At 34.0% G+C, this 15,359-nt stretch overlaps 1 protein-coding gene across 4 annotated transcripts in view; it reads left to right on the top strand.

Moving 5' to 3' along the window:
- The window catches only part of CDH19 (cadherin 19), a 112,600-nt gene extending 104,789 nt beyond the window's left edge, over positions 1 to 7,811 (top strand). For 3 of the 4 annotated variants that reach the window (XM_027895234.1, XM_027895235.1, XM_027895237.1), the window contains 2 exons: positions 1,857 to 2,108; positions 5,496 to 7,811. In XM_027895234.1, the coding sequence (XP_027751035.1) occupies positions 1,857 to 2,108; positions 5,496 to 5,986 (743 nt within the window). In that variant the 3' untranslated portion in view covers positions 5,987 to 7,811. Of the gene's footprint in view, positions 1 to 851; positions 1,006 to 1,856; positions 2,109 to 5,495 lie in introns of those variants that run through there. The other variant, XR_003572514.1, reaches the window with a different exon arrangement.
- Positions 7,812 to 15,359: the final 7,548 nt, after the last annotated feature.

Here is a 15,359-nt window from a genome sequence, read left to right as displayed (position 1 = left end):
TATGATGGGTAATTCCAACTTTCTTGTTAAAATTATTTGTTTGAAAAACAATATCACCAGTAAGAAAAGATTTATATTAATAAGTCTGTTGCTTCATTACGTCAGTAAAATTATAAAAACAGATAACAAGGAATGCATTCTTATTTCATAATATACTTTAAATTGCTTACACTGATTATTGATGACACCACATCATGTTTTTTATGTATTTTATTTTTATTCAGAACTAGTATTGATTGAGAATTTTATTAAAAGAGTGATATAGAGAAATAGCAAGCAAAAACAGTCTGCAGTGAAAGTATAGTTGAAATATCAGACGGAATTTCGAAGAAGATGACTTTTTAGGGTCAGTCTCATAAGACTACAGAAAAAAGCTTCTTCAGACTCAGCTAAAGTATACATTGTTCTCACTGACTTTGTTAATTATTTGAATGTTCTGGCTAATGGAACAAATCAATAGACGTAAGTTTTGGAAAGTTCTGTCTGTTAAAACAGCAAACTACTCTCTCAATTTTCTTCAGAGTTAGTCAGTGTATCAACAAGTCTTTCAATTCCATCTCTATTAACCTCTTACTACCTGCCAGGAAAAGATATCTTGTTACATTAAGGTCAAATTGTGTACAAAGCCATGAACCTTTCCCACCTTGAGTTGCTCTGCCCAAAACCCAAGCAGACCCTCACACAGGGCACCATATTCAGACCCTTTTGGTAGCTACTAACGGGGAAGAAAAAGAAAAAAAAGAAAAAAGAAAGAAAAAAGAAAAAAGAAAAAAGAAAAAAAAGCCAACACCCACCTTTTAAAATATGATGCAATCAGCTCTCAATCTGTCCCTTTCTGTTACATTCCACAGAAATGGCTGAGTGAATTGTGATAATCCTAAGGAAGAGCAAAAGTGACTGCAGCATTTTATCTCAGAGTTGCTTTCTGAACTATGAGAGAAACGTAGAACAACTTAAATGTGAGGGAGTTAACTTCAGTAGACTTTGGATAGATGTATTAGACAGGTAATGGTGGAAACGTTTTGTTTTGTTTTGGTGTGTGTGTGGGTTTTCTATGTATACGCATGGACACATTCACTCTGTCAGGACAAAAAGTCTGATATAGAAATATTTATAATTCTTTTTTTTTATCATTACACATAGATGTAGACAGGAGTATTTTGTTCTGGTACAAGCTATGTTTCATATTTGAATTAATTGATATGCAGCAGAGTTGAAAGTAAGCTGCTTACTGTGTTTTGCACAGAACAGATTTCTAAATACTAATAGTTAAATACAAAGCAAAGTCAAAACCTCTAAAACTTTTTTTGTTATTTCAGATAGTATGAATCCAACTAGCTACAGTTTTTGAGCTAGAAAAAGAATTAAAAGACTGTTTTCATGGACTTTTTTTTCCTTTTTTTTGTCTCTTTTTCTTACCACCTGTTTTCCCAATGTGGTGCTAGACACACTTGTTTAACTCTTTTGATTGGTAAACTGTCTATGTTTTATCTGTGAACTGCTGGCTTAGTAGCAGCTGGTTATATGAAATTATTTTCAGAACTAATTAATTAATCTGAGCAGGCATCAGATACTGAAAATGGTGCAAATTTCTTTAGCTCTGAACATTAAAAACAGAGCTCCTAGGACAAATTCTATTATTACCCATGGAATGTACATCAAAAAAAAAAATGCAATTTATTCATGATTGACAAAATATTCACCAAATATGAGTGCCTGGGTTTGCTGTTTTAACTTTCTTATTAGGTAGCTTTGCACAGTGCCATTGATTATAAATAGGTCAGATTCCACTGGAATATTATTGTTGTTGTTAGAAAACATATAAACTCATATCATCATCATAATTTATCTTCTAGATAACACAGCCGGAATTTTCACAAGAAAAAGTGGCTTCAGGAGGCAAGAGCAGTTTTTTTTCTACTTGCCAATCTTAATTGAGGATAAAGGGACCCCATCGCTGACAAGCACAAATACTCTCACTGTCACTGTCTGCGACTGTGACACTGAAGTAAACACCTTTTATTGTCGATACGGAGCTTTCATGTATTCCTTGGGTCTCAGCACAGAAGCATTAGTTGCTGTTTTGGCATGCATACTAATACTCCTAGGTAAGAACAAATAAGAGAAATTAGGTTTTTTTGTTTTACAGGGGGGTTAGTTAAGTGACAAAGACATATTTCCTTGACTGGAAGACTGCAAGGACTGGGCCATTAGCAAAAATTGAAATAAGACAAATATTCAATTTTTTTCCTGTTTTCTTAACTACAATTTCTCCCTTCCCCTCCCCATTTTTCAGTAAAATTTGAATTCTAACACTATTTACTAAAATTTGGGTGTAGCTGAGTCATGGACCTCCTTAACCCTTCAGCATTCCAATAATAAAGATTTCAGAGCCCAAAGTCTGTATGGAGCCCAGGTAAAGCTGAAGACAGCATTACACAAGAAAATTTGCTAGTGTAAGAGTATATTAGGAGGAGCAGCACTGCATTCATTCTGCCTTAGGAATGATGAATAAAGAGCTGAGATCAATAATAAATAATAAAAGAAAAACAGAATGATATTCTCAGAAAGAAAATTCAGGCACAAATAGGGAGTTTCTCTGTCAATAATAAGGTTACTTCTCCAGACAGCATTTTCTCCAGATGCTGGACATCTCCTTTTTCCTATCAGGAGACATAGACTTAACCTCCATTACATTTGGGATCTTGTGGATTCGAAAAGTGGGTTTTAGAGTGTTTCAAATGCAGAGTTTAGATAGATGTGTTGGATAGCTAATGGCAGAAACATGGTTGCTTTTTGTTTTGTTTTGTTTCCCTATGTAGAGGTATGCACACATGCAGTAATTCACTCTACCATGACTGAAAAGTCTGACATATAAATATTTATATAGAGAGTTGTGCTAGTAACCCTGCAAAGGGTCATGCACGGTTGGTAAATGGTACTCAAAACCAAACTGATGACCCAAGGCTGGCTGGTCCCACACTGAATGGGACTATGGCTGCTGCAAGACATATTGGAGTGCCAGCACTCAGGCAAAGACCTGCATCACCTGATAAAGCACACACCTATCGCTGAAACATTGCATTTTTCTTTTTTAGCAAAAAGATATTCCCACAGTGCTCCGTGAGTGATTTAATGACACTGACACATTATAACAGCAAGCACGGTGCACTAATCACTTGCTAAAGGTTAAATATCTGTTCTGAAAGTCTGAACCTGCCTGAGTTTGTGAGGGTAAGGTGTGTTAGCTTTTGAGGCTAGGAAAAAAAGAGGCAGAGACAGGTAGTTTGTTTTGCAAGGTAAAACGATTAACCTTAGATCTTGGTCAGTGACAATGGTCATGGGCCTCAATACCAAATTCAAGCTAATGCAAATAAACCAACATAGGAAGACTTTAAGTCTCTGTTACCTGTGTAATAATAGGGCATATGCCATACAGCAGTATGTTTATAAAACACCATATCCAAAAATACCACAAAATAATTGATGGGTACAAACTTATAAATTGTGCAAATCTAGCATAAACTGATTTTCTATAATATTTAAAAAAATTAGTATCAAAACAAGAAAACTGCAGCATAATATCTAGCTGCACAAATGCAATGTCCAGACAGAAAGAAGCAATAATAACAAAAAGAACATTGCCCTAAGAAACAAAAAAATTCAGTGAAAATTATTCTCTCAATATGTTTGTTAATGAGAGCAAATATAATAATGGCAATATTTTAATTTTTTATATTACTGAAAGAAAGACACACAACTATACAGTACACTTTTTTTTTTTTTACATATAAAAAGGTATCTAAGGATATCTAAGCAAAGAAGGGTTTTTTTCTGTCTTCATTATATAGTTTGACCTCTACTAGTCTATAAATTACAGCATACAATATATTTATCACCATTACCTACAACAAAGCTGAGGCCTGAAAATGAAGGCTTGCAGCTCTATACTAATGTGTTTTGATCTGCTATAGTAGCAACAGAAGACAGAAAAGACAAATCAAATAAATTTAATGGAATTAATTTGAGCTTATATCACATATATTCTGTATTCTATCCACAAGGTTATTGCTTATTTTCCTTAGCACATGGAATATGAATATGGAATATGAATATGGAATAGGAGCCAACTCTAATAATTTCCTGTTGTACCTTTCACCTCCTGACTGAATATCTTGATGAAAACTCATTGAAATTTCTCCTAAAATAGAACCCTATAATTTAGTCTCAGACTAAAATGGGTTGTCAAGAAGCAGCACACATAATTGGTAGCTATGACTCAGCAACTTCATATGGGTTTGAACTCTCAAGATCTGATGACATACAGGAAACTGCAGAACCAAAACTGCCTACGAAAATAATATATTTGGTTTTATTTATCCGTACTTAGGCATTGAATAGATAGGGCAAGGGTGAAAACAATGGAAGGGAACCTCATAATTTTTATGTCTAAATGGGAGTCCTCTTGGCAAGATATCAGCCATTTCTTAACTCCATAACGAAGTCCAGAGATGCACTCTGCATCCATCTCCTGGTTTCCAACAGAGAACACAGGAACAGGCTTGCCTGCCCTTCCAGTCACCTTAGTTAAATTTGAGGTTAGATCTGCCTTGTGCCTTTTAGACAGTTAAAGTTTACAGGCAGATCAGTGTTCATTTCAAGTTTTATTTGGTTGTTAAGTAAAATCCTGTAATTGTTGGCAGTTGGATCATTTCATGTCCTGAGGAAAAATTACAGACCACAAACTACTTACTTTTTAAGTAGAACTTCACCTGATTATAGTTAAAAACTGAAATCATTAATCTCTTGAACGTCATAGACTAATTCAAAGAGATCATTCAGTTAAAAATGAATTTAGGTGGGATTAAAAATAATGCTTTAAAAAAAAATTTTAAAAAGTTTTCATGTATGAAAGAAATGAGATCATCTTCATAGACCTTGACAAATAAACGACACAAAATTTAGTGAGAGTCTGCAAAACAACATAACAGAAATAGTTAGACTGCATTCTACATAGCCTGTGGAACTGAATGATTCAACTAGATGAGGAGGATATCTTACTCATTGTCTCATTTTTCATTTGATCTTCCTGGGGCTTTGATCAGAGAGACAGTAAGAGATTAACAATTTAAATTCTGAATGTGAAATGGATATACTATGTAATAAAAAAAGCAGTTTCAAAAAGCATAACCTGTGTATCCATCAGTTCCAAACTCACATCTACAAAAAGAACTGCTCCATTTCATTCAACTATTTTATAAGTCCCTTTGTAACCGTTTTCCCAACACACCCATTGCTCATCTCAAAACCATAAAATCCATAAAAATTACAGCTCTATAAATTTACTAAGGGAGTTTCACTTTATAACAGCACTGATCTTAAGAAAAGTTACCATTTAAGTCTTTCCAAGCATATTCAAATTCTCTGGTTCTTTTTATCTGCTTAATCTTTCCTTTTGCTCTTCTCTTCTTTTTTTTTTTTTTTCCCTTGGTAAGTGTTCTTTTTGGCAATTGTAACCATAAGGCAGCAGAAGAAGAAATCTCCTTTTTCAGAGAAAATGGAAGAATTCAGAGAGAACATTGTCAGTTATGATGATGAAGGAGGTGGTGAGGAGGACACAGAAGCCTTTGATATTTCAGCACTGAGGACACGGACTCTCATGCGAACACACAAACCTCGGAGGACGGTCACCTCCGAAATCCACAGCCTCTACAGACAGTCTCTGCAGGTTGGCCCCGACAGTGCAATCTTCAGGCAATTCATTTCAGAAAAGCTTGAAGAAGCAAATACAGATCCTACTGTTCCTCCATATGACTCACTTCAGACCTATGCGTTTGAGGGGACTGGATCCTTGGCAGGATCCCTCAGCTCGTTGGGTTCAAACATGTCAGATGCGGATCAGAGTTATGAATACCTTGCAGACTGGGGACCTCACTTTAAACAACTTGCAGGCATGTACACCTCCCATAGAAGTGTGGTGGATTAGGTACCCTTTGGTTGGTTCTTTTATTTTCCTAAATCTCAGCAACAAAAAACCTGCTGTGGATTTTTAAAAAAAGAGATCATCCCGCATTTAAACATGGAAAAATAGGAGCCAAAGGGTTTTAGTACAGAAAGTCTTGAATGTAGAAATCTCTTGAAAAATCACACCAGGGGTGTCATGATGTGAGGGGATGGAGCCTGCTGTTTGAAAAGCTTGTGGTTATTTAAGTGCTTGAATGCAAACTGTGCTGTTTTGGATATCTAGGTCTTCTTCTGGATACTGAAAACTTGGTTCTTGCATGTAAAAAAGGAGGAGTAGAAGCCATAAATGGATGTTGAAAACATTCTATCATCCATAAGCTTTAAAGCATTTCCAAAGTTAAGGCAGACTTTTGCTGTTGCAGTTGAATACATTCATTAACCAAAGTTAAACATACATATTTGTATAATGCTTCATTATATAAATATACTTGTGTGAAAAAGTAGACCCTAGATATTCTAATACAGTTGTTAGAAGTGCTCATAGAATCATCTATTTATTATTCTTAAGATGATAAAACTAAAACAAATGTCTTTTCCTATCAGTATAAAAATCAAGACCAATTACAACACGAGCAAGTATTTGCTGCCATTTTAGTTTTTAATGAAACTGTTGGAAGATGTGTAAACTGATACTTAATTTAGCAAATAAGATAGAAAAAAGAATCAATATTTAACTTAAATACTGCGACCGACCACATAATATATATTACTTGACTTAGAACAAAATGTTGTCCAAATAGAGGCATTTTTAGTTCTATTAAGAGTTTAAAGGGTGACTGATTTACCAGCACAGATTTATTTTTTTACTATGGAATATAAAATTAGCTGCAGTAGTCAGTTTTATTATAACAATATTAAGAATCTTTAAAATGCTAAACTGATGGTTATAAAATTTTATGTATGACATTAGATAATAAGATAATAAAATGCTTTAATATTAATCCACTTTGAAAATTATCCTGAATCATTCTGTGAGTCTCAAGTAAGATTTCCAAATTAAATTCCCACTGTATTTTTTCCAAGCATTCTGTAATGAATATAAAGCTGTCACAGAATATATCTTTACTCTTACTTTTACCACTACCCTGTAGCAATTTTGGAAGTGGGGTCATCAAATGTTTTCAAAATGGTCTGTCTGGAGAAAACAACCCATCTGTTTTTCATTCATCTCTCATTCATCAGGTACTCATTTTACAGAAATTACATCACGTAATCAACTGATTCAATCAGCTAAAGGCTGGCATAAGGATAAAGAAAATTATACAACATATTTCTTTCTGTTTTCCTTTTTTTATTGTTTTTAAGTAAGATTTTAGGTAAGTTCAACTGAATTACAGAGAGTCAGGAAAGTTTATGCAAGGAATAAACAAACAAATGAACAAACCCCAAACAAAAACACAAAAAAAGGCGTGCAAAATACAAGCTCTGCAATGTTTCCATCATGTTTATTCATAACTGAAGAAAACCAAGGCATGTAGGTTTAGTGGAAAGGTGCCAGTGCAAAGTTTAAATTCCTGGTAGCTAAAAATAAAATATGTGGAGGAGTTTGAAAATCAAGAGAGATTTCCAGTGTGAGGTCTGATAAGGACAGAAACATTATTCATTATATTTATAGTTGGAAAGATATGTAACGGGGAGTGGGGGGTAGAGTGGCCATCCAAACAGGTGCAGATGAAGCGGCACCTGCTTCATAAAAAAAAAAAAAAATAAATTATTCTTTCCAGTCTCATGCTGGGATGCCAATATGGATAAACAGCTACAAAAAAGCTTTAAAAGCTTCACAAGTAAAAATATTGTATTAATGGCTCTAACTTTTTACTCCAATCACTCTCAAACAGATGTGGCAAAGTAACTTTTATTTAAGATCATACATCTTAGTCATTTGCTCCATGAAGAGGAATAGAGAAAAAGAGAACAACTATACATGTGCTGATTGTTGGAAATAGTGAAAACTACATTTTTAGGATTAGGTCTATAGATTTAAGTGTGTTATACTCTAAACAAATCCTTATTTCACAGATGGTCCCAGTGGAATTAAGAGAATTCCTCATGTTTTCAGGTTGTATTTAGCACAAAAAGGATAACAGTGTCTGATCCTTTCTCAACCCAGAGATTTTGTCCATTTATGTGGGGAAATAACCTTGAAGACTCAACCGTATTTGCCTTTATAATTTTCCCTTTTTCCCATAAGGTACTTAACAATAAATAATTTTGTAACTAGTGCTTACCATGGCCATGCAATTTTTGCTACCAATGCATGCCATTGTCAGTAATTTCTATATGAAAGAGAATAATGGTCTACAATGGTCTTTAACTGAAAAAAGCTTAAAATTGTGTTTGCATAACAGAGAAATGGTATGTTTTGATCTGAAAAAAGTTATTCCTAGCTGTTACTGGGCTGCATCTGATTGGATTCATGGTATTCAATCTAAGTCATGCCTTAAGTCAATTCATTTCCACATGTAAGAAAAGAACCACTGAACTGACCTAATAATTTCATACTTCCTGTCATTTAGATGAACAATGTCTAGAAAAAGATTTTGTAGAATTGCCTTCTTTTTTGAAGAAAGTAAACATTCTGAGGAAGCAAAAATTATTCACCTAAAGACATCACAATAATGAATGCCATGAAATTAATAAAAGATAAGCTATAAATCAGAGTTCTTGATGATGAAATCTATTAAATTGTGCAATGGTTTTACCAATAGAATCCTCCACTACCTTAATCTTTTAAAAAATGATTAGTAGCTAGAACTCACCATGTTATTGGCTGATATGAAGAGTGCAAGTATGGTACAAGATAGTAAATAAATATTCAGCTGTTCATGACCTGCCCAAGGGAATATAAAGAAGACTTATTGACTGTCAAAGGCAGTATGCTCATACACGCTGCTTTTCTGTATGATTCTTTGAAGAGATTTTTCTGGCATTCTGTTTCAGCCTCACTCCTACAGATTCAGTGTTGTGTTATTGGTTTTATTATTTAAAAACCAAGGAAATTAAAACTATGCATATACTAATAAATGCTTAACATTTAGATGTTCGAAGTTATAAAAAGTATAAATTATTCGATAATGTATTGCAGCTTCAGACTCATTGTTCTGCTAGGAAAAACGTATTTATTTTATCCATTCAATGAAAATAAAAAGTTTTGAATTGTTTTTCACTTTCTATATCCTGATGTAGGTGTTTTACTGTCATAACACTGAGAAGAAATCCTCCACACCATTGAGGATAGTCTTAGTCTTTAATTTGCATAATTTTACTATTTCATTTTCTCACAGGTATTGTCATTACACTCATAGCTTTGCTTTCAAAATTTGCATTGGAAATCTGGTTGTTTTAACACTCATTCTTAATTTTATGGGTAACCCTATCAGATGAGAGCAAAATTTGTTCGAAAGACTGTGCATTTTATGTTTCAAAGTCAGATCTACTATATGCTCTCTAAGGAGCAGAAGTTATGAAGAAGGAGATTATGTGATTTTGCATTCTGACAAGGAATACATTTTAGCCTTGATTCAGACTGTAAGCAAATAGAAGTTATATATATAAAATATCAGTATTTATTAGTAAAATCTGTAACATTTCTTCACCAGAAAATTGGTAAACCTGTATTTATAAAGAAAAATAAAGTAAATTTATATGCACTAAAACAGTATGTTTACAACAATAATTTGAATGCTTTCATATTTGTTTGGAAAAAGAGAAATTCTTCATATAAGGGTCCATATCAGCCTTATATACAGAATTCAAGAAATAGTGACATTTAACTTCAATGCACAGAAGGATAAAACATGCATAGAGACTGCTTGGATCAGTATCAAACACTTTATCCACAGAAAAGATATAATAGCATTACTCAGAAATATGCATAGGACTCAACAGGATATTTGCCAGTAAAGGTAGTTAGATATAGGACATTAAGAACAAATATTAATAAATAAAATTAGAAGCCATCACTACTTCACAAAACTCTCAAATAGCAGAAACAGGACTGGAATTTCAAAGGCGTTTAATTGCCCATACATTTTAATTGTGATTTAGCTAATTCTTTCATAATATTAAAGTTTACAATTTAGATAATACTCCGCATATGGAGGTTCAAGTAGATTTGGCTTGTAGAGAGATAATAAAATCTGCTTACATATATCTGACCAAAAGAATACAGCAGAAGTTGTTGGATTAAATCTTAAAAGGATGCAAGCCTCCCTACAGATATACAAAAAATTCCTTCTGACATTGTTGTGGGTAAATTAGGCTCTGTCATCAGAAGTGCTTCTGAAAAGGGATTTTATAAAGGATATCTTGGACAAATATTTTAGTAGCTTAGGAGGTGGAGAAAGAATTTTTTATATGCTGATTCTGTAAACCGGACTTAAAAATATCAAAAATATTCCCCATTATTAATAGTGAGGACACCTGAGATATATGTAAGAACCTGGATGTCCTGAGAGAAAGAAAACTGATAAAATGTAATGACAGAAATACAGATCATCCACTCTGGAAATAGTACTTAAAAAAAAAATAAATCTGCTATTATACTTGGCACTTATCCAGAAGAGTAATTAAACAGGACAAGGATATTCTAGTTTCTAAAATAACTATGAAATGACAGCAACATTCAGTCCAGAAAAGAAAAGAAAAATCAAATATGAACCAAAGCTGTACAATGCAGTAGATAAAATAAAATGCTGACCATGAAATTAAATTAGTATTAGACTACCTGTTTAATTATTTGACATCCCATTATCTTTCATCACTCTGACCACCCACGCGAATATTGTCTCTGAAATTTGCAGATTCATTTAAATCAAAGTAAACCAAAGATATTTCCCATAATAATAATAATTAATAATTAATTGTATATGTATTCTATATTATATTTTTATATAAATAGAATTACTATTTATATAATTAATTACTATTAATTATTATTAATAATAATTATAAAAATAGCTTAGTCAATAACTTACTATTTATTCAATATGTACAAATACTTTGACAAGTCCAGACAAGATGTTCAACAGATGTAAAACAGGTAATAAAAGAAGCTTATACTTAAACATCTTATTCTATGCTTTCAAACATCTAATTTAATATGGCTACATTTCATTTATATTCAGTGAACTTCATTTCATGGTTGCAAATGCCTGTCTGCTTACAACACTTATGAATTAAAAATATTATTACAATTACTTAACAAATATTTTATGAGCATTCTTAAAGATCCATTACAGCGACTATAGGAATGCATAATCCAGATTCTTCTTGTCAAGGCATCTTATTGTCACAAAAGTCTTACCCTTCTTTTCCATCACTGAAAACCAAAACATCCTACTCAGTTTCCACAGGCATTTGCATCCACTGTGGTACATCTCACCCACCAACAACCACCTAAAAACTGGAGTAAATTGTTCAACTTCCTTGCCATCCTGTGTTGCCACTACCTCAGGCACCACAGAAATTCAGGGCAAGATGGACTCTCCAGTGCTTCAAAATGAGTCATCTGTCCTTATGGGACTGCATTATACATGGCAGACCTTCCACAGCAAAGACCTCCTACTAATACATTTCCTTCATGTCACTGAGGGCACTAACTTGCTGAATAATCATGGCCAAAGCTTCATCTTCTTTCACCAATCTTATAAGGGGTATAGGGATTCTACTTTGTCTTTCTACCTTCACATACATTTGGATTTATTTTTAAAAACTCAATATTTTTATTTGGCAATAGCTCCTGTCAGTCTTGAATGATTATTATTGCTTCATAGTATTCTATTAACAGCTAAAGGTTTTCAAGTCAGTTCCTTGAGGAGAAAGCTATTTTGATATCACAAGTTTCAGAAAATACAGAGAAAGAGACATGAAATCAAGGCCAAAAGAGGTCAAATGATTCATGTAGCTGCTTAACTCCTTAGCTAGACACAAGATGTGGGTTCTGAAATATTCAGCTCACTTCTCAGCTCCTGAACTACAGTCAATTTTTTGCAGGTCTGCCTGTGTTTTCTTGGGTATTACTAAAGTTGGTAAAAATAAAAATTTTATATATACCTGAGTTAATCAGTTCTGGTTTTGTATGTCACTTTGTATGTCACTTTTTTGCATGCGACCAAAAGATTTGCTTGGGGACTTTTTTGTATGTTTGCTGACATTCTTTATCCCTTAATCTTTCATCCCTGGTCTAAAGGTCTGAATATAATTTCTATAGTTTGTTCTACATAGGCTGAATACTTCTTTTTTCTAAAGCTCTCGTTTTAGCCAGCTCCTGATATTGCAAACCTTTTGTGATCAGAAGTTAAGCCCTACTAAGCTGTTTGCACCCTGTAGCGTCCTGTTCCAGTGACAGCATCCTATGCCAAAACTTTCAAGGTCTCTTCTTATTTTGTGCTTTTATAATACGTTGAATTTCATTCTAAGACCATAGGTTCATTCTACAGCCAATAAATCTTTCAAATAATTAAAACAAAGATACATCTGTATATATAGTTACACCACATGTTTACATAAAGCTAAACAAAGCTAAAAGAAGTTAGATAATAGTTACCTGGTCATTAGGTAATTTCTTTTATGGCAAAAAAAGCACTATGAAATGTATCCACTCAGGCCAAGAAAATTCCAGAGAATAGCTCACAGGTCCTGGGGCCTGTGTTATACTGAGACTAAGTCACTTACAAACAGTAACATCTCTGTAGTTGCTACCTGTAACTCTACAATCCCTGTAGAGTTTTCAAGGGGAAACCATAGTCAGAAACTAAGGAATAATTGTTTCTTTGAATTGCCTCTGAAGAGAGGAGAGAGCAACTCTTACCCTTCTGTTGATCTGCATTAGCAGAGAAAAAGTAAACAATATTAGAACTACTGTAATTTGTAAGAATTTGTCCAAAATGTGTTTTTAATCTTGGTATTTCTTCAGTGTATATTTGCAATATGAAACTCCTGATTGTTCACTACATGTTTAGATTTGCAGATTCTTTGTCCAGCAGAGAAGTTTTTTGGTCTTCTGCTGTCTAACTGCTCCTATGTGATAGATGGTTCAGATTCACTAAAAAACCCTAGCCATCTAACAACCCACAAGCCATCTGCAAGATTTATTGCAGCAGAAAAGGATTTCAGAAGTTATTTTCCATTGTTATTGGAAATGATAGAGACATTAAGAACCTGATGATTAGAGAACAAATCTAAAAAAGATCCTTAAAGAGATTGCTTTTGCTATAAACCTGAAAAATTTTGGAGCAGCAGAAATCCAAAAAAGAATCTACTTGGTTGATGCTTTCCTGTTTGCTTTTTCTGCTGTCCATGAAAAAACTTATAATGTAAGTAATTGTGTGAACAACCTAATGCACCATACAGCTGTTGTAGCAGAGCTCTCTGGAGACTTCATTCCTTAGGGATAAAGTAGAGATCTGCAGACTGTTAATAAAGCTGACATAATGGGTTAGAACTAACAGTAGTTAGGATTACCATTTACCAGGGTAGGTGCAAATGAATAATATTTCTGGACACTGAAAATTAAATCCAGCTTGTAACACCTTTCTAATTTTCCTTTGTGTTGTCCAGGACATAAATGACTATTCCTAACATTCCTCGTAAAATACACACTTTTTTTCGTTTTCTCCAGAAATCATATAGAACAATTTTATCTTTCCGAGTTTCTCCCCCTTATTGATTTATTGACTTGTAGGATGCTGACAAGTGTGCATTTTTTGCTCTGAGAATTTCCTTGATGTTTCTTTTATGTGCTCCTTTAAAAGAAAAAAAAAAAAAAAAACAACCAAAAAAAAAAAAAAAAAAGGTAAAGAGCAGGAGGGAACCAAACGCAAGAAGGCAGAAGTATCACTGTGCAATGCAGTTTGAAAGACTATCAGAAAAAAAACGTACCAGGAGTTCTGCAACTTAAGCTAAAAGAAGAATTTGGACCTTTATTTTTCCCTTGTAGGGAACAAAATATCCTTAGAAACACCTAACAGCAGTCCTACTATTGCAGAGACATGGGACATCAGAGATACTTTCCATTATCTTGTTCTCCTAGAATGGCAGGTTAGAGATATTTCACTGCAGCTCGTAAGTTCGTGATGGTGCGGTGGCAAGCATTTTCACAACCCTTACTAGGGAAGTGATAATGGGAAAAAGTTTCTACGATAGATATAAATAGATTGTTAAATACAAATTATCTGATCTCGTATTCATTTATGATGAATGTCTTTTTATGTTTTTAATAATTATTTGACATTTGAAGTCTGAGAGTTTAACGATATCTGAGAAAGGGTATTACTTGTCTACAGGAAATGTTTCATGAAAAGATAAGGCTATCTTTATGTCAGTTTGTACAAGAAATGGGGAAAAAAAAAGGACAGAAGTTTCTTTCTCAAAGTGGACCTCAACAACCCCCAAATCTGCTTGGAGAACAGCACAGTCTGGTACAAGCAATCCAAGAATTTCAGGTGTCAGCTGTTTGACGCAGGAGTCAGATGGACATTACGGGACTGATCCCACGGGCCGTCTAGGAGGTACTCTAAATAAAGAAGAAAAATATCAGTATGGTTCTATGGGTAGACTACAATATGGGTGAGAAACTGGCTAGTTCACCATTGTTCAATCTAGTGGCATTCCTTGGAGCTTGTTGAAGATAACTATTAAGCTCAGTAACAATTCCATGGTCACTAATGGGGAGTGCAGCTTCACCAGGTTCATGGATAACACCAAATTGAGAAAGACATTCAATGCACTGAAGGGTAGGGATGTCCTCAAGAGGAACACAGTGAAGCTAGAGGCAGAAGTGGCATAAAAACCCCAAAATTAGCCATAATAAGAGATGTCCAAACATCAGCAGTAAAGAGGTAGTGTTGTTTGATGTGTTCGTATAAAACTTTCTGTCATCTCTCTTGCTGAGGTAACTCAGAAGAAAAAGCAACATGTTGCCAGTTTGACTTTAGAGAAAATTTTTGCCAAGTGTAATAGTTACATCCAGAAATATTACAGCTGGGATAAAGGAAAGGTACACAATAAGTTGCATAACCATCTGCTTATCTAGAAAGCTGTTAGCTCACAGATGAGCTCAAAGTCTAGGCTGTTTGGTTTGTTTGATGACTTAAGAGGTGCAAACAACTGTATTATGCATATGTAGCTAGAGAAAGCATACAAATTCTGCTTTCTTAGATAAATATCATCCCAAACCCAGGAATTCATGCTTATTTCTTTGTTTGATCAAATTTAGACAATTCACATATGTTTTATTGCTTCTGACTTCCTGAAAATTTATTATTCCCTATCATTTTTCAGGAGTTGGCATACCCTTAAAAAAGTTAGGTTTAAACTAGGTATACCCAGAAGAG

Source organism: Empidonax traillii, unplaced genomic scaffold (genome assembly GCF_003031625.1).
Source record: "Empidonax traillii isolate 1590-97213 ecotype Southwest subspecies unplaced genomic scaffold, ASM303162v1 scaffold453:size478658, whole genome shotgun sequence".
In the NCBI taxonomy this organism is placed as follows: Eukaryota; Metazoa; Chordata; class Aves; order Passeriformes; family Tyrannidae; genus Empidonax; species Empidonax traillii.
Note: the sequence above shows the minus strand (reverse complement) of the source record. Positions and strands in the feature narration are given on the sequence as shown.